Source organism: Somniosus microcephalus, unplaced genomic scaffold (genome assembly GCF_052327205.1).
Source record: "Somniosus microcephalus isolate GS21.2 unplaced genomic scaffold, FLI_Smic_1.0 unresolved_chr9, whole genome shotgun sequence".
NCBI classification, from domain to species: Eukaryota; Metazoa; Chordata; class Chondrichthyes; order Squaliformes; family Somniosidae; genus Somniosus; species Somniosus microcephalus.
In genome coordinates, this window is record NW_028225187.1 from 42,401,748 (window position 1) to 42,420,842 (window position 19,095).

General features: G+C 43.4%; 1 protein-coding gene across 1 annotated transcript in view; it reads right to left on the minus strand.

Moving 5' to 3' along the window:
• Positions 1-4,619: 4,619 nt before the first annotated feature.
• LOC147085123 (low affinity immunoglobulin gamma Fc region receptor II-like) overlaps positions 4,620-19,095 on the minus strand; it is a 31,637-nt gene continuing 17,161 nt past the window's right edge. Inside the window, exons 5-9 of the mRNA XM_085979766.1 lie at positions 18,902-19,003; positions 14,801-14,828; positions 14,580-14,632; positions 7,282-7,319; positions 4,620-6,368 (exon numbers count right to left, since the gene is read on the minus strand). Of these exons, the coding sequence (XP_085835892.1) occupies positions 6,228-6,368; positions 7,282-7,319; positions 14,580-14,632; positions 14,801-14,828; positions 18,902-19,003 (362 nt within the window). The 3' untranslated portion in view covers positions 4,620-6,227. The remainder of the gene's footprint in view (positions 6,369-7,281; positions 7,320-14,579; positions 14,633-14,800; positions 14,829-18,901; positions 19,004-19,095) is intronic.

The following is a 19,095-nucleotide window of genomic DNA, read 5'->3' on the forward strand; positions in this document are numbered from 1 at the left end:
AAACGGAATCTGTATGGGTAGAAATGAGAAATAGCAAGGGGAGGAAAACGTTAGTGGGTGTGATATATAGGCCTCCAAATAGTAATATGGAGGTGAGGGAAGGCATAAAAAGGGAAATTAGAGAAGCGTGCGATAAGAGAACAGCTGTCATCATGGGTGACTTTAATTTACATATTGATTGGACTACCCAAATTAGTAATAATTCTGAGGAGGAGGAATTCCTGGAATGTTTTCGGGACGGTTATCTGGACCAATATGTCGAGGAGCCGACTCGAGATCAGGCCGTTTTAGACTGGGTATTGTGCAATGAGAAGGGACTTATCAGCAATCTTCTTCTACGAGGCCCCTTGGGTCAGAGCGATCATAATATGATCGAGCTCTCAGTCGAGATGGAGAGTGAGGAAATTGAATCAGAGACTAAGGTCCAGAACTTAAATAAAGGGAATAACGAGGGTATTAGACGGGAATTGGGTAAGATTGATTGGGTGGTGTTTCTGGGGGGATTGACAGTGGATAGACAATGGCAAGCATTCAAAGATAGAATGGAAGAGTTCCAGAACATGTTTATACCGGTTTGGCATAAAAATAAACCTAAAAAGGTGACTCAACCGTGGATAACGAGGGAAATTAGGGACAGCATAAAATCAAAAAAAAGGGCATATCAACTGGCAAAAAAAAGCACCAGACCGGAAGATTGGGGGCAGTACAGGATACAGCAAAAGAGGACAAAGGGATTAATCAGGAAGGGGAAAATAGAATACGAAAGTAAACTTGCAGCAAACATAAAGACAGACTGCAAAAGCTTTTATCGGTATATCAGGAGGAAAAGACTGGTAAAATCCCAAGTCGGTCCCTTGCAGTCCGATTCGGGAGAATATATAATGGAGAATAAGGAAATGACAGACCAATTAAACTCATACTTTGGTTCTGTATTCACAAAGGAGGACACAAATAACCTCCCAGGAATATCGGCAAACATAGGGACTAATGAGAGGGAGGAGCTGACAGAAATTAGTATCTCCAGGGATATGGTGTTGGGTAAGTTGAGGGGACTGAAGGCCGACAAATCCCCGGGGCCTGATAAACTACATCCTAGGGTACTTAAGGAGGTGGCCCTGGAGATAGCAGATGCTCTAAGGATCAACTTCCGGAACTCCATTGGCTCGGGAACAGTACCCGTGGATTGGAGGGTAGCTAATGTTACCCCAATATTTAAAAAGGGGGGTAGAGAGAAAGCAGGGAATTATAGACCAGTAAGCCTTACATCGGTTGTGGGCAAAATGCTAGAGTCCATTATTAAGGATAAAATAGCGGAGCACTTGACAAATGGGGAAAGGATCGGACAGAGTCAACATGGATTTACAAAGGGTAAATCGTGTTTGACTAATCTGCTGGAATTTTTTGAGGAAGTAACTGGTAAAATAGATGGGGGAGAGCCAGTGGATGTGGTGTACCTTGACTTCCAGAAAGCCTTCGATAAGGTTCCACACAAAAGATTATCATGCAAAATTAAGGCTCATGGGATTGGGGGCAAAGTATTAACGTGGATAGAGAACTGGCTGGCGGATAGAGAACAGAGAGTTGGAATAAACGGCTCGTTTTCGGAGTGGCAGGCAGTGACCAGCGGGGTGCCGCAAGGATCTGTCCTGGGACCCCAGCTGTTCACAATATATATAAATGATCTGGATCAGGGAATTGGATGCAATATTTCCAAATTCGCTGACGACACTAAACTAGGAGGAGGGGTGGGCTCTGATGAGGATGTCAGGAGGCTACAGTGCGATTTGGACAGGTTGGGGGAATGGGCGGATACGTGGCAGATGCACTATAATGTGGATAAATGCGAGGTTATCCACTTTGGGGGTAAAAACAGGAGGGTAGATTATTATCTAAATGGCAATAGATTGGGAGATGGGGAAGTGCAGAGGGACCTGGGTGTTCTTGTGCACCAGTCACTGAAGGAGAGCATGCAGGTGCAACAGGCGATTAAGAAGGCAAATGGTATGTTGGCCTTCATATCAAGGGGGTTCGAGTATAGGAATAGGGATACCTTACTACAGCTGTACAAGGTGCTGGTGAGACCGCATCTGGAGTATTGTGTACAGTTTTGGTCGCCCCATCTGCGGAAGGATGTTCTTGCCATGGAAAGAGTGCAACGGCGATTCACCAGGCTGATACCTGGAATGGCGGGAATGACCTACGAAGAGAGATTAAATAGTTTGGGCTTGTACTCACTGGAGTTTAGAAGATTGAGAGGGGATCTCATCGAAACATATAAAATTATGGCAGGCCTGGACAGGCTGAATTCAGAGAGAATGTTTCCAATGGCCGGGGAGCACAGAACCAGGGGCCACAGTCTAAAAATAGCGGGCAAATCATTTAAAACAGAGATGAGGAAGAATTTCTTCACTCAAAGAGTGGTGAGCCTGTGGAATTCCCTGCCACAGAGGGCTGTGAAGGCTAATTCAATAAATATTTTCAAGAGAGAATTGGATATATTTCTGAAGGCTAAGGGGATTAAGGGTTACGGAGAAAAGGCGGGGACGGGGTACTGAACTGGTAAGATCAGCTATGATCTCAGACCAAGATCAGCCATGATCTCATTGAATGGCGGAGCAGGCTCGAAGGGCCGAATGGCCTACTCCTGTTCCTATCTCTATGTTTTCTATGTTTTCTATATTTTCAACACCATCATCAAGTTTGCAGATGATACCATGGTAGTAGGCCAGATCACCAACAAGGATGAGTCAGCCTACAGGGAGGAGGTCCAGCATCTCGTGAAGTGGTGTGCCAATTACAAACTGGCCCTTAACATCAAGAAAACCAAGGAAATCATTGTGGACTTCAGGAAGTCTAAAGGCAGAAGTCACACCCCCATCCACATCCATGGGGCTGTGGTGGAAAGGGTGGACAGCTTTAAGTTCCTCGGAGTCCACATCACTGAAGACATCTCCTGGTCCCTCAGTACCTCCTCTTTGGTAAAGAAGGCCCAGCAGCGCCTATATTTCCTAAGGAGGCCTGAAGGGATGTAACCTGTCACACCTGATCCTCTCTAACTTTTACCGCTGCACAATAGAGAGGATCCTGATGAACTGTATCACAATGTGGTATGGCAGCTGTAGTTCCTATGATCGGAAAGCCCTGCAGCGGGTAGTCAAAACTGCCCAACGCATTACCGGCACCCGGCTGCCGACCATAGGGAACATTTATCAGAAACGCTGTTTACGGAGGTCGCTGACCATCATCAAACACCCTACACACCCCAGCCACAGTTTGTTCACCCCGCTGCCATCTGGGAGACGCTACAGGTGCATTCGCACCCGAACAACCAGATTTAGGAACAGCTTCTTTCCCAGGGCTTTCATCCTACTGAACTCTGCAAATAAACTCTAAAGCCTGCACATCTGCCAATGCACTTTATTATGTTTATGTTTATGTATTACAAGCCAAATGAATGTCGAATGTTAAATGTCTTAATCTAAATATACACTCTCGGGCGCCGCAAGACTACATTTCGTTGTACTGCACTTATGCACTAACAATGTCAATAAAGATGATTATTATTATTATTGTTATTATAATCTATTTTGTTTTTGATCTCCCGCAAGTGGAAACCTAATTTCACATTTACCCTGGACAAATGATTCATAATTAGATTGACCTCGATCAGATCACCTTTAAAACTTCTCTGTTCTAAAGAAAAGAGTCTAAAGCTGTTCAATCTTTCCCGAATGCTGTAATCTCATTTATGTTAGCATCTTGTAAATATTTTGTTCATTTTTTCCACTGATTCTGTGGCCTTTTCATAATGTGGAGGTCTGATCTGTGCAGCGTGAACAAGGTCCTATACAGGTTCAACATAACTTCACTAATTTGGAACACTACTCCCCTGAAATAAATCCAAGTGCTCTGTTAGCAGTTTTAATTTTTTTGCTGATCTGTGATGCTGCATTTAATTATATGTTCACCTTTACCATTAGTTCATTGTACTCTTCGCCACATTCAACTTCTTATATTACACGGAATAGGTGACATTTCTATCAATGCATCACATCACATTTATTTATTTTAAAGTGAATTTGACACTTATCTTCCAAGTCTACAATTTTTCTATACTGTATTATGCTAATACAATACTGACGTCATCTTATTGTATTTGCATATTTAATTAAATCTGACTTTGCAAAAACAGAAAGAAACTTTCAAGACGACAAAAAGTTTACTCGCTACATTATTCATGTTACAGATTTGATAAACTCTTTCCTTCACTTATTGAAAACTATATGCAGCCAGTGAGGTATTTAAGAGGAAGATATTTTGAACACCCGTAGATAGTTAACACACCATTTGACAAATCTCTCATCTCCGAAAATGAGCCACTGCATTATTCCAAAAAAGTGCAGCAAGCAATTCAGTTAATCCGAAGTACATTGTGCCCTTCTCAGAGCAATAATGCATTTTGCTAAATCTCTCCCTGTCTCTCTCTCTCTCTCTCTTATCTTAATTAATCCTTGAATGACTGCATTGTTAAAAATGTATTATCATTGATATCCAGAATTGATTAACAGGCACATTCTCTGAGCAACAGATTAATTATGTTGTCTGTAATTGATTAGAGGGGATATGACTGATTCGATAATTTAAAACGGTATATAGCTTCTTGTCCCAGGAAATAGACGACTGATGGCCGAATCCTTAAAACGTTCTCGGTCCCGAGGACACTTCTACAAATGTATATCCTTCCTACATCTAATAAATAGGCATTTTCAAGCGTAAATATTGTTTATTGTTCCAGCTTCATGCAAATCGAAATTAAGACATTGCTTTCAAACTTTTTTAATCAACTGCTTCGCATCGTAAATGTCACAAATGATAAGAGATGCCCACAGCATTAGAACAAAAGGAATAGGAGCAGGAGTAGGACATTTGGCTCTTGGAGCCTGCTCTGCCATTCAATAAAAGCATGGCTGATCTTCTACCTTACCTCCATTTTCCTGCAATATCCCCATATCACTTGATTAACTTAATATTCAAAAATCTATCGATCTCTGTCTTGAATATACTCAAAGACTGAACCTCCACAGCCGTCTGGGTTAGCGAATTCCAAAGATTCACCACTTCCTGAGTGAAGAAATGTCTCCTCATCTCAGTCCTGAATGGCCGACCCCTTATTCTGAGACTTTGACCCCTGGTTGTAGACTCGCCAGCCAGGGGAAACCTCCTCCCTGCATCAACCATGTCAAGTCCTGTAAGAAATGTGTATGCTTCAATGAGATCACCTTTCATTTTTTCTATACTCTAGATAATATTGGACGAATCTACTCAATCTCTCCTCATAGGACAATCCCCCCATCCCTGGAAACAGCCTGGTGAAACTCCGTTGCACCCCCTCTAAGGGAAGTATATCCTTCCTCCTGGAAGGAGACCAACACTGTACACAATGCTCCAGGTGTGGTCTCACCGGGGCCCTATATAATTGCAGTAAGACGTCTTTACTCTTAAACTCAAATCCTCTTGTAATAAAGGCCCTCATACAATTTGCTTTCCTAATTGCTTGCTGTACCTGCATGTTGACTTGCAGTGATTATTGTACAAGGACACCCACATTTCCCATTCTCCCGCCATTTAAACAATACTCTGCTTTTCTATTTTTCCTACCAAAAGGAATAACTTCACAAATTTCCACGTTATATTGCATTTGCCATATTCCTGCCCACTCATTCGCCTGTGTATATCCCCTTGGTACCTCCATACATCATCCTCACAACATACATTCCATGTTATGATTGAAGCAATTAGTATAAAACATGTTGCTACGTGTAACAGCTTGCATGTGAAAAGCATGCAATCCTTTATACCTACTAAAAAAAAACATGCTGAGCTAAAAAAAAAGGAGGCTATATAGTTGTAGATTTTTGTGTTTACCACTAGGGCATTAAGCATGTTCTGGGCAAAGCAGAAAATTGAAAATCCGGCGGGATGAATCGCCTGTAATAGAAACCACCTCATTTTCTATTTTGATATTAATGGAAAGGAACTCTGGCCAGTTCTGTTAGAGTTGTGCATAATATACTGCCGGAATTTCGAGCCTGCCGTTCGCCCTGGTAATGCTTAATCTCCAAGCGTTAATTACGAAAATCGCGTCCCTACTCCCACCATCCGTCCCGAGAAAGCAGTTGTCTCCACAGGTCTTGGTGAGTAACATATATCAAAGCTGCTGAGAACTTTTATTTCTTTTTCACTTCGGCATACACAATGCTGTCCGCAGCAGTGGCCAAGGCAGCTTCTTTCTGATTCAGAGCTTCCATATTCAAAGTAACATAGGTGAGTTCCTGGTGGTCACTCTCTGGTACATCAGCAGACGCTCCCTGCGATGAATAACATGAAGAAATGGCAGAAGTAGATAATATACGGATAATGTGTTTCTTTACTCCTCTCCAACTCTCGTCGCCTCGCAATATCAATATTTTTCTCTCTGTCTCACTTCCTCTGCCTCGCTCTCTCTCTCTCTCGCTCTCAGCTATCTTACTCTCCATCTAGCTCTCTGCCTTTGACTGTCTATCTTTCTCTGTGTCGCTGTGTCTCACTGCAGCTTTCTCTCTCTCTTTCTCTCACTCTCTGTTTCTGTGTCTGTCTCTCTCAGAGTCTGTCTGTCTGTCTCTTTTGTATCTCACACCTCTGACTCTCGTTCATTCGTCTGTCTGTTCATTCTGTCTGTCTGTTCATTTTGTCTGGTCAGTCTGTCTGTCTGTCTGTTCGTTCTGTCTGTCTGTCTGTCTGTTTATCTGTCTGTCTGTCTGTCTGTGTGTCTGTCGTTCTGTCTGTCTGTGGTTCTGTCTGTCTATCATTCTGTCTGTCTTTCGTTCTGTCTGTCTGTCGTTCTGTCTGTCTGTCGTTCTGTCTGTCTGTCGTTCTCTGTCTTTCGTTCTCTGTCTGTCGTTCTCTGTCGTTCTGTCTGTCATTCATTCTGCCTGTCGTTCTGCCTGTCGTTCTGCCTCTCTGTCTACCTATATATATTTCTATCTATATATCTATCTGTCTGTCTGTCTGTCTATCTATCTATAAATGTATCGATCTCTATCTCTGTGTCCATCTGTTCTTCTCTCGGTCTTGTCTTTCTCTCTCCTTCTCTCTCACTCACTCTCTATCTCGTTCTTTCACTCTCTCACTCTCCCTCGCTCACTATTCTGTAAGTTTCCGACTCTCTCTACAGGAGCCAGCTTATCGGTGTTTGCAAAGCAAGAGGCATAATGATTGGTATTTGAGAAAAATTGAACTTACGTTTTTGTCAGGATCTAAAGGAAGATTCGCAATCTCATCTGAAAAGAAGGACATTTATTTTGTGAAGTCTCTGCCTGCTTTTCCAGTGAGTTTCAAAGGGCTAGAATGCCAACTGGCTGCTCGGGCAGACAACTGCCGTTGCCATGCTTTATAGCAAATGCCTAGTTACTAAATTCCTTTAAAATCAGTTGATGGGCAGTTCATGCCCGCACTGAAAATCTTCCCCGATATTAAAAAATATCCTCAGTAATCACTCATTACCACAAATTTAGCGCAAAATTAAAATCATGTTTAGATATTTGTCTTTACCAAATGGGTAATAACAATCACAAGGCCACATTTCAGAAAGCAAAATATCGCAACAAGTATAACATGGCACTTCATTTCAAAGGAAGGGAAATCTGGCGGGTTACGTTACAAGCAGGGATCAGTGTTGGGGCCTCAGCTATTTACAATCTATATTAATGGGCGAGGTGAAGGGACCAAGAGAAAACAGGGAGGGGGAGAAGTACCTGGACTCTATGTTTCAGGAGGTAGTCACAAATATGAAATTAATTAATTCAGATGGAGTCCGTGGTCAGGGACAGGATGGTGTGACTATAAGTGAGGCAGGTACGGGGATCCAGGAGGTAGTGTTGAAGGAGCCGCAGCCCATGCTCTTGTCAAACAGGTTCGAGGTACTTACTCCCTGTGAGGGACGGAACGGGGACTGCAGGGAGGATGAGCAACCTGGCCACAGCACCGTGGAACAGGGGGCCATTCAAGTGAGGGGAGTAAAAAGAAATGTTGTAGTGGTAGGGGATAGTATCATTAGGGGGATAGATAGGGTTCTCTGCAGTCGAGGGCGGGAGTCCTGAAGGCTGTGTTGCCTGCCCGGTGCCAGGGTTAAGGACATCTCTTCTGGGCTGGAAAGAAACTTGGAGTGGGAGGGGGAGGATCCAGTTGTCGTGGTCCATGTTGGTACAAACGACGTAGATAGGACAAGGAAGAAGGTTCTGTTAAAGGAGTATGAGCAGCTAGGGGTCAAATTAAAAAACAGGACCTCAAGGATAATAATCTCTGGATTATTAACTGAGCCACCAGCGAATTTGGCTAGGATAAATAAAATTAGAGAGTTAAATGTATAGCTCGAAGACTGGTGTGGGAAAAATGGGTTTTGCTTCTTGGGACACTGGCACCAGTACTGGGACAGCAGGGAGCTGTTCCATTGGGACGGACTTCACTTGGCCAGTGCTGGGACTAGAATCCTAGCGAATCATATAACTAGAGCTGTAGAGAGGGCTTTAAACTAATTAGTGGGGGGAAGGTTTCTAGAGAGCAAATAATAAAAATGACAACGGGGAAGGTTATAGACTTAGGTAGCAGTGGGGGAATTAAAAACCAGAGCGTGTCAGAAAGGGACAGAAGGTATGGAGTAAAAGATACAGTAGCAAAAGGGGAAAAAGCAGGAACTAAGTGTCACAAAACGTATTTGAAATTTCTTTATCTGAATGCACGTAGCATTTGTAACAAAATGGACGAGTTAATGGCACAAATAACTACATATGGGTATGATCTTGTGGCCATTACAGAAACATGGCTGCAGGGTGACCATGACTGGGAATTAAACATACCAGGCTATTTAACAATCAGAAAGGACAGGCAAAAAGGAAGGGGAGGTGGGATGGCTATGTTAATTAAGGATGGAATCACTGTAATACAGAGAAATGATATTGGGTCAAAGGATCAGGATAGTGCAACAGTTTGGGTGGAGATAAGGAATAATAAGGGGAAAAAACACTAGTGGGCTTGTCTATAGGCCTCCGAACAGTTGCAACTCTGTTGGACGGAGTATCAATCAGGAAATAGTTGAGGCTTATAATAAGGGAACAGATATAATTATGGGGGATTTTAACTATCATATTAACTGGACAAATCAAATTGGGCAGGACAGCCTTGAGGAGGAGTTCATTGGGTGTATTAGGGATGGGTTTCTTGAGCAGTGTGTAACTGAACCGACCAGGGCGCAAGCAAACTTAGATTTGGTCCTGTGTAATGAGACAGGATTAATTAGAAATGTCTTGGAAAAGGATCCTCCATATTCAATTAGAGGGTGAGAAGGTTGGATCTCAAACAAGCGTGCTGAGCTTGAATAAAGGAGACTATGCAGGTATGAGAGCGGAATTGATTAGAGTGGACTGGGAAAATAGATTAAAGGGTAAGACGGTACATGATCAGTGGTGTACATTTAAGGAGTTATTTTAAAACTTCCAAAAAATATATATTCCACTGAGGAAAAAAGGGCGTAAAAGAAAAGATAGCCATCCCTGGCAAAGTAAGGTAATTAAGGATAGTATCCGACTAAAAATAAGGGCATATAAGTTAGCCAAATCTAGTGGGAGGATAGAAGATTGGGAAGTCTTTAAAAGACAACAAAAAATAACTAAAAGATTGATTAAGAAATGGAAGATAGATTATGAATGTAAATTAGCAAAAAATATAAAAACAGATAGCAAAAGTTTCTATAGTTATATAAAAAGTAAAAGGGTGGCTATAGTAAATGTTGGACCCTTAGAGGATGAGACTGGGAAATTAATGGTGGGAAACATGGAGATGGCTAAAACACTGAACAAATATTTTGTATCAGTCTTTAAGGTAGAGGACACTAAGAATATCCCAACACTGGACAAACAGGGGGCTCTAGTGGGGGAGGAGCTAAATATGATTAAAATCACTAAGGAAGTGGTACTCGGTAAAATAATGGGACTCAAGGCGGATAAATCCCCTGGACCTGATGGCTTACATTCTAGGGTCTTGAGGGAAGTGGCGGTAGAGATTGTGGATGCATTGGTAATAATTTTCCAAAACTCCCTGGACTCAGCAAAGGTCCTGGCAGATTGGAAAACTGCTAATGTAACACCCTTATTTAAAAAGGGTAGTAGGCAGAAGGCTGGAAACTATAGACCTGTTAGCCTAACATCTGTGGTTGGTAAAATTTTAGAGTCCATTATTAAGGAGACAGTAATGAGATATTTGGATGAACATAATTTAATCGGACAAAGTCTGCATGTTTTTATGAAGGGGAAGTCATGTCTGACAAATTTGCTTGAGTTCTTTGAGGAAGTAACATACAGGGTGGATAAAGGGGAACCAGTGGACGTATTGTATTTAGACTTCCAAAAGGCATTTGACAAGGTGCCATACAAAAGATTATTGCTCAAGATAAAAAATCACGGGATTGGGGGTAATATTCTGGCATGGGTGGAGAATTGGCTACTTAACAGAAAGCAGAGAGTTGGGATAAATGGTTCATTCTCAGACTGGCAATCAGTAACTAGTGGTGTTCCGCAGGGGTCCGTGCTGGGTCCCCAACCCTTTACAATCTATATTAACGATTTGGAGGAGGGGGCCGAGTGTAACATATTAAAGTTTGCAGATGATACAAAGATGGGAGGGAAAGTAGTGAGTGAGGAGGAAATAAAAAACCTGCAAGGGGACATAGACAGGCTAAGTAAGTGGGCAGAGATTTGGCAGTTGGAATACAATACTGGAATGTGTGAGGTTATGCACTTTGGCAGGAAAAATCATAGAGCAAGTTATTATCTTAATGGCAAGAAACTGGAAAGTGCTGTAGTACAAAGGGATCTGGGGGTCCTGGTGCACGAAACTCAAAAAGTTAGTATGCAGGTGCAGCAACTGATCAAGAAGGCCAATGGAATGTTGGCTTTTATTGCTAGGGGGATAGAATATAAAAACAGGGAGGTATTGCTGCAGTTGTACAAGGTATTGGTGAGACCGCACCTGGAATACTGCATACAGTTTTGGTGTCCTTACTTAAGAAAAGACATACTTGCTCACTCGGTTAATCCCGGGGATGAGGGGGTGGACATATGAGGAGATGTTGAGTAGATTTGGACTCTACTCATTGGAGTTCAGAAGAATGAGAGGAGATCTAATTGAAACATATAAGATTGTGAAGGGGCTTGATCGGGTGCATGCAGTGAGGAGTTTCGCAATGATGGGTGAAACTAGAACTAGGGGGCATAATCTTCGAATAAGGGGCTGCTCTTTCAAAACCATGATGAGAGACACATCTTCACTCAGAGGGTAGTAGGTCTGTGGAATTTGCTGCCCGAGAAAGCTTTGGAAGCTACATCATTAAATAAATTTAAAACAGAAATAGACAGTTTCCTAGAAGCAAAGGGAATTAGGGGTTATGGGGAGCGGGCAGGAAATTGGACATGAGACGAGGTCCGGAATGGTCATGGCCCTGTGTGTAGCGAAGCGGGCCCAGGGGCCGTGTAGCCTGGTCCTGCTCCTACTTCTTGTGTTCTAATTCTGTGTTAGATTTCAGGAGATGGTTCTATTCACAGGGATTAGTGGAGACATCGAACAGGCTGCCAGCTAGGTGTCCTTTAAGAGTAAATTGGGCCTGTTCCTGGCTGGGGTGGAGATCACCTTTTACAGAAGGTAAGTACTGTGGGAAATATCGGGACAGAGTGATCTCCTGGACGAGTTTCGATCGCCTAGATGGGGCGGAGAGGAATTTCCCAGATTTTATTCCCCAAATTGGCCATTGGGTTTTTTATCTGGTTCTTCGCCTCTCCCAGGAGATCACATGGGTTCGGGTGCGATGGCGAGTGATAGTAGATTTGATGTTAGGATCAGATCAGCCATGATCTTATTCAATGATGGAGCAGGCTCGAGGGGCCGATTGGCCTACTCCTGCTCCTATTTCTTATGTTCTTATGTTCTTAAATGTATCCAAAATTGATCACAATACAATGCAAAGTGGGACAGTAAACTGTGAGGAGAACTAAAAGAGTCTGCAGAGGGATGCAGATAGATTAAGTCAGTGGGCATTAAGGTGGCAGACCAACTGTAATGTAGGGAAATGTGAGGTTATTTACTTTGGTAGAAAGAATAGAAAAACAGAATATTTTATTAACGATGAGAAACTTTCAAATGTTGGTGTTCAGAAAGATTTGGGTGTCCACGTGCAAGGAACACAGAGAACTAGCATAAAGGTACAGCAAGCAATATGTAATGGAAATGGCATGTCGGCCTTTATTGCAAGGCGGGTTGGAGTATAAGAGTAAGGACGTCTTGCTACAATTGTACAGAGCCTTGGTGAGACCACACCTGGAGTACTGTGCACAGTTTTGGTCTCCTTATCTGAGGAAGGATATACTTGCCTTGGAGGCGGTGCAACGAAGTTTCATTAGATTGATTACTGGGATGAGAGGGCTGTCCTATGATGAAGGATTGTTTAGAATGGGCCGATATTTCTGGAGTTTAGAAGAATGAGAGGTGATCTCATTGAAACATACAAGATTCTGAAGGGGATTGACAGGGTAGATGCTGAGAGGATGTTTTGCCTGGCTGGAGTGTCTGGAACTAGGGGGCATAGACTCAGGATAAGGGGTCGGCCATTTAAGACAAAATACGGAGGAAATCTTCACTCTGACGGTTTTGAATCTATGAATTCTCTACCCCAGAGGGCTGCAGATGCTCAGTCGTAGAGTATAATCAAGGCTGAAATAGATACATTTTTGGAATCTAGGACAATCAAGGGATATGGAGATCTGGCGGGAAAGTGGAGTTGAGGTCGATGATCAGCCATGATCTCATGGAAAGGCGGAGAAGGCACGAGGGGCCGAATTGCCTAAACCCGCTCCTGTTTATTATGTTATTGTGTTCTTATGTAGGCATGCGTCCCTTCCATGGAGCTAGTACCTTTTCCACCCCGTTCAGATGGTGCCAGGTAGCCAGGCTCCAAAGAGCTAAATTTGAATCCACGACATTATTAATTGATTCACATATTTGGGGGACAAATTTGTACATGGGTGTGACGCAATAAAGGCATTATCGCTCCTGTCATCTGTAATCCGCTCAAGTCTTCAATCAGTTCCATTAACTTGAATAGATTGGAATATCAGACGTGTCGTACAACTGTTCACATTCAAAGGCATTACCATCGCTGAATCCCCCACTATCAACATCCTGGGGGTCACCATTAACCGAAAACTTAACTGGACCAGCCACATAAATACTGTGGCAACAAGAGCAGGTCAGAGGCTAGATATTCTGCGGCGAGTGTCTCAACTCCTGACTCCACAAAGCCTTTCCACCATCGACAAGGCACAAGTCAGGAGTGTGATGGAATTCTCTCCACTTGCCTGGATGAGTGCAGCTCCAACAACACTCAAGGAGCTCGACACCATCCAAGACAAAGCAATCCCTTTGATTGGCACCCCATCCACCACCTTAAACATTCACTCCCTCCACCACCGGTGTACCATGGCTGCAGTGTGTACCATCTACAAGATGCACTGCAGCAACTCGCCAAGGCTTCTTTGGCAGCACCTCCCAAACCCGCGACCTCTTCCACCTCGAAGGACAAGGGCAGCAGGCGCACGGGAACACCACCACCTCCAAATTCCCCTCCAAGTCACACACCATCCTGACTTAGAAGTATATCGCCGATCATTCAACGTCACTGGTCAAAATCCTGGAACGCCCTCCCTAACAGCTCTGTGGGAGCACCTTCACCACACGGACTGCAGCGGTTCAAGAATGCGGCTCAGCCCCACCTTCTCAAGGGCAACTAGGGATGGGCAATAAATGCTGGCATTGCCAGCGATGCCCTGATCCCATAAATTAATTTTTAATAATGTGAATCCGCCTGTTTGTTTACAGGCCCGTGTCAAATTTCACCCGCATTGTATCTAATTCAATCGTATGCAGGGTATTATTTTGCATTTTTCATTCCATATTATTTACACCAGTGCATTAATAACTAAAAGCCGATCCAGCTACAAGTATTACAAATTAAGCCATTAAGATATCTGTCACTGTTAGCGTCGCATAGAATCATATTGACCTGGATCTTACGGTCGGCAGCGTAACTACTCCAAACGCAATGCGCACTTAGCTCAATGTGCCAAGCACTTCCTCCGAGCTTTACACGGAAACTACAAAAATTGCCTGAGCAAAATCTGAAAATGATTCCCTTTCCGGCCGCATATAGCTTTTAGAAATTCTTGGAATTGACAGGCGGTATGTGTCACGCCCTGCGCCTGTTTGCATAAGCTGTTAAAATTGTAATGTTGCTGAGCAATTAGCCCTAATCTTTGGCCAGCAATTAGAATATCCCCATCGGTGCAAATCATCTGTCAAGTCGGAACGGAACAGAGAGCAATTTCGGGATGATGTGCACCTGCATTCGCATGTGGAAATTCCGAACGTGCTGCACATTTCCATGGCAAATTCTGGCCCATTATAATTAACCTTTTTCATTAAAGCAACACTGCACTTACACGTGTTATCAGCGTCTTCGTGACTCGTAACACCACCTGCAGAGGCTGCCCTACTGTAACATACACAAACATGTTATATTATCCTAAATATAGCCCCAAATTAATGTTTAGTCTCTGCACCATTACCTAAGATGCAATGAACTTGAGTGATTAAAGTATAATTGCATAATTTGCATAAAACTATGAGTATCAAAATAAAGCGTGTCTCATGGTGTTCTCACCTCTCAATATTTTGCCTTCTTAATTGTCCTGCAAGGTAACAATGGGAACATATAAATCACTATGTTAAATTTCGCAATAAAGTGACCCAAACTATCAAAATTTCCACTGTTCAATATTAATACAAGTGAAGTAGATTCAATTGTTTAATATGCACCCTTCCCAGAAGAAATCAAGGAATGGAGACGTGCATACGCACAAAAGGTGCAAGAAAATATGGAATGAGAAAGAAAAAAACAGTTTCCTCTACTTGGTTACCTCAGCAACAACGCGAACTGCTTGCTGTTATAGGTCTAGAAATTCGTCTCTTCCTACCCCAAAATATTGACAGCAAAGTCGGAAGCTATTACCACCTTAAATAGTATTGGGCCTAAATTTGCGTTGGAAGTGCACCTCCAGAGTACGCCTCCGACCCGAAAAATAAATCCAAAAGTACCTGCTGGCTCTCAGGAAGGATATACTTGCCTTGGAGGTGGTGGATCGAAGGTTCACTAGATTGATTCCTGGGATGAGAGGGCTGTCCTATGGTGAGAGATTGTGTAGAATGGGCCTGTACTCTCTGGAGTTTAGAAGAATGAGAGGTGATCTCATTGAAACATTCAAGATACTGAGGGGGATTGACAGGATAGATTCTGAGAGGTTGTTTCCCCTGGCTGGGGAGTCTAGAGCTAGGGGTCATAGTATCAGGATAATGGGTTGGCCATTTAAGACTGAGATGAGGAGGAATTTCTTCACTCAGAGGGTTGTGAATCTTTGGAATTCTCTGCCCCAGAGGGCTGTGAATGTTGAGTCTTTGAGTATATTCAAGGCCGAGATCGATAGATTTTTGGACTCTAGTGGAATCAAGGGATGTGGAGATTGGGCGGGAAAGTGGAGTAGAGGTCGATGATCAGCCATGATCTTTTTGAATGGGGGAGAAGGCTCTAGGGGCTGTATGGCTTACTCCTGCTCTTACTTATTATGTTCTTCTGTCACGGGCATCGGAGTTGTTGCGTCCTTGGGCTGCATAAAGGCCCACGGATCCCAGTTAGGCAAGCGGTTAGGAAGCGTCCCTCGGTACACGTGAGCCAGATCAACACCCCATAATAGACTGATGAACAAGGTCAGAGAATGCGGAGTCAGGGGACAAGCAGCAGACTGGATTGCTGGCTGCCTTCAGGACAGAAAGCTTGGAGCAGGAGTAACGTGTAGCTGCTGAGAATGGCAGGTGTGTCTAGAACGAGGGGTCACAGTCTCAGGATACGGAGTAGGACGTTTAGGACTGAGATGAGGAGAAATTTCTTCACACAGAGGGTGGTGAACCTGTGGAATTCTCTACCACAGAAGGCTGTGGAGGACAAGTCACTGACTCTATTTAAGAAGGAGATAGATAGATTTCTATACACAAAAGGCATCAAGCGGTATGGGAATATGGTATTGAGATAGAGGATCAGCTATGATCATATTGAATGGTGGAGAAGGCTCGAAAGGCTGAATGGCCTACTCCATGTTTCTATGTCTCTATAGAGGCTACGGGATTTTTTCCGTCCACCTGAGAGGGCAGACTTGGTTTAATATCTCATCTGAAAGACGGCACCTCCGACAGTGCAGCACTTCTTCAGCACTGCACTGAGGACTGTCAGCATGGATTTTTGTGCTCAAGCTTCTGGAGTGGGACTTGAACCCACAAACTTCGGACTCAGGCGAACTGAACCACAGCTGACACTATGAAGGGTAAAGGGTAGCTATTCACAGTGGCAAAAGCTGGGTAGTGGTGTTCCACACGGATCAGTGCTGGGACCACTGCTGTTCACAATTTACATTAACGAATTAGACTTTGGAATCAGAAACACAATTTCTAAGTTTGTGGATGACACCAAATTTGGGGGGAAAGTCAATACTGAGGAGGACTGTGAATTCTGTGACTGCAACAAGTTACAGGAGGACATTAAAAAACTTGGAGAATGGGCATGTAATTGGCACATGAATTTCAACACGGAAAAATGTGATGTATTACATTTTGGGAGGGAGGTCACTGATCACTTGGAGGATGTGAGGCTAGGTCATGTAGAGGAATAACGGGAGCTAGGAGTAGAAATACACAAATCTGTAAAAGTTGCGACACAGGTTAGCAAGGCAATAAAAAAAGCAACCCAAGCACTACGGTTTATTTCTAGAGGGATAGAATTGAAATGTAGGGAAGTTATGCTAAACCTGTATTGAACATTGGTTAGACCACACTTGGAGTCGTCGTCGTACCTGTCTTCACACTGTTCCCTTTGGGGAACAGTATGACATGGTGGAAGGATTTCTGGCCTCAATTAACGCTCCTTCCATGACCGTAACCATCTTCGTACCAGCCATTAGGGTGGTTAGTCCTATGGCGGGAGGGTTTTACGGGCTCCCACAACCCATATGAGGGGGGGGCCACCCACACCCACGGATGCAAGTATCCCACTGGATGTCAACCCAGAATTTAGAGCCGGTGCTCCGACTCCACTTGCCGGGACTGTCTGGAGCGGGGTTTGAAACCCTACACCTTCTGGCCCAGCGGCGGGGATGCTACCGCTACGCCAAAGGCTCACTCCCACTTGGAGTACTGTGTACAGTTCTTTCGCCATATTATAAAAAGGGTATAGAGGCACTGGAGAGGGCGCAGAGAAGATTTACAAGGATGATACCAGAAATGTGAGGGTATACCTATCACGAAAGGATGAACAGGCTGGGTCTCTTTTCTCTTGAAAAAAGAAGGCTGAGGGGTGACCGAATAAAGGTCTTTAAAATTATGAAATGTTTCGATAGAGTGGATATAGAGAGAATGTTTCCACTTGTGGGGAAGAGCATAACTAGAGGCCATCAATATAAGATAGTCACCAAGAAATCCAATTGGGAAGTCATCAGACACTTCTTTACCAAAAGAGTGGTGAGAATGTGGAACTCGCTACCACAGGGAGTGGTTGAAGCGAATAGTATAGATGTATTTCAGGGAGGCTGGACAAGCATATGAGGGAGAAGGGAATAGAGGGTTACGCTGACAGATTTAGATGAGGAAAGATGGGAGGAGGCTCGAGTGGAGCATAAACGCCGGCATGGACTGGTTGGGCCGAATGGCCTGTTACTTTGCCGTATATACTATGTAATCATATGTAAACACATTAGAAGGGAGAATCTCCATAAGCAAATGAGAAATCCCCAAATAAATAAGTAATTTACACAATTCTAATAAAAATAAATATTCTCATGTTCAAAATTAATTAAAAGCTCCAAATTCAGCATTTAAAATAAAAATTGAATTGTACGGAAAATAATTTTAATCCAGGCCAAAATTTAGATGAACTAACTTTAAAGGTTTTTGTATATTTTTATCATTTAGAAAATGTAATTTAACATCTATTTTTACCCTTATGCTGGTAAAAGCAGGCCCAGTGCCTGCTTTTACCAGGCGTCAGTGTTTTCCTGGGCACTCACTGAAGTAGATGAGTCACCTCAGGAGTAGTGACCACCAAATGACAGGGTTTCAGGTCCAAATAGAGAGAGAAAAGGTTTATGCATAGTTGAGTAAGCGGGTTGAGGCAAGGTGGAAAGACAGCTTGACAGGCAGGTCTGTAGATCAGCAATGGGATTTTTTTTTAAATTGCAAGGGCATGTAATAAATATCTATCATGTGAAAGAAAAAGAGAGCAATTCTGGACCCCGTATGCGCACAGTTTCTTTTTAATCCCGAGATAGTCAAATCCAAATCTGCTCCAGCAATAGAGTTTTTTTTATGGCGCATGCGATGATCACCTGGACAGGTACCAAATTCCAGTTTACCATGCACGGGCAGCGTTATGCAAAAACCTGGAACTTGTGGGGCCATTCTGGGGGCTTCCCGATGGTGTGTATGCTGTGCATACGCCGTCATCGGCCCCGCAATATCCGGGTCAATATTTTCCAATGATCCGACTAGGCAGAGAAGCCTTTCCAAACCATGCAGTCAGAACTCTTCTACATTTGCCTTACCGTCACCTTTCACAATGTTAATGCTGGACTGGGTTTGCAGGCTGTTTGCAAAGCCCGACCAGTTTTTTGATGATCTTAGTTCACGTGAAAATTTGTACTTTCTTTCCCCCACGATCACTTACTTCTCTTCGCAAGCAAGAACCAGGTCAGCGCCACAACCAGTAAAACGATGGTCCCAGCAGCACATCCCAGACCAATGTTGAGCAATAAACTGTTATCTGCATCTATACAGAGATAGAAAGATGGAAGATTGCTAAGATTTAATCAGCACACAAGAAATGTCAGCATTTACTTCCAGCTGAATGTCCAGTGCATA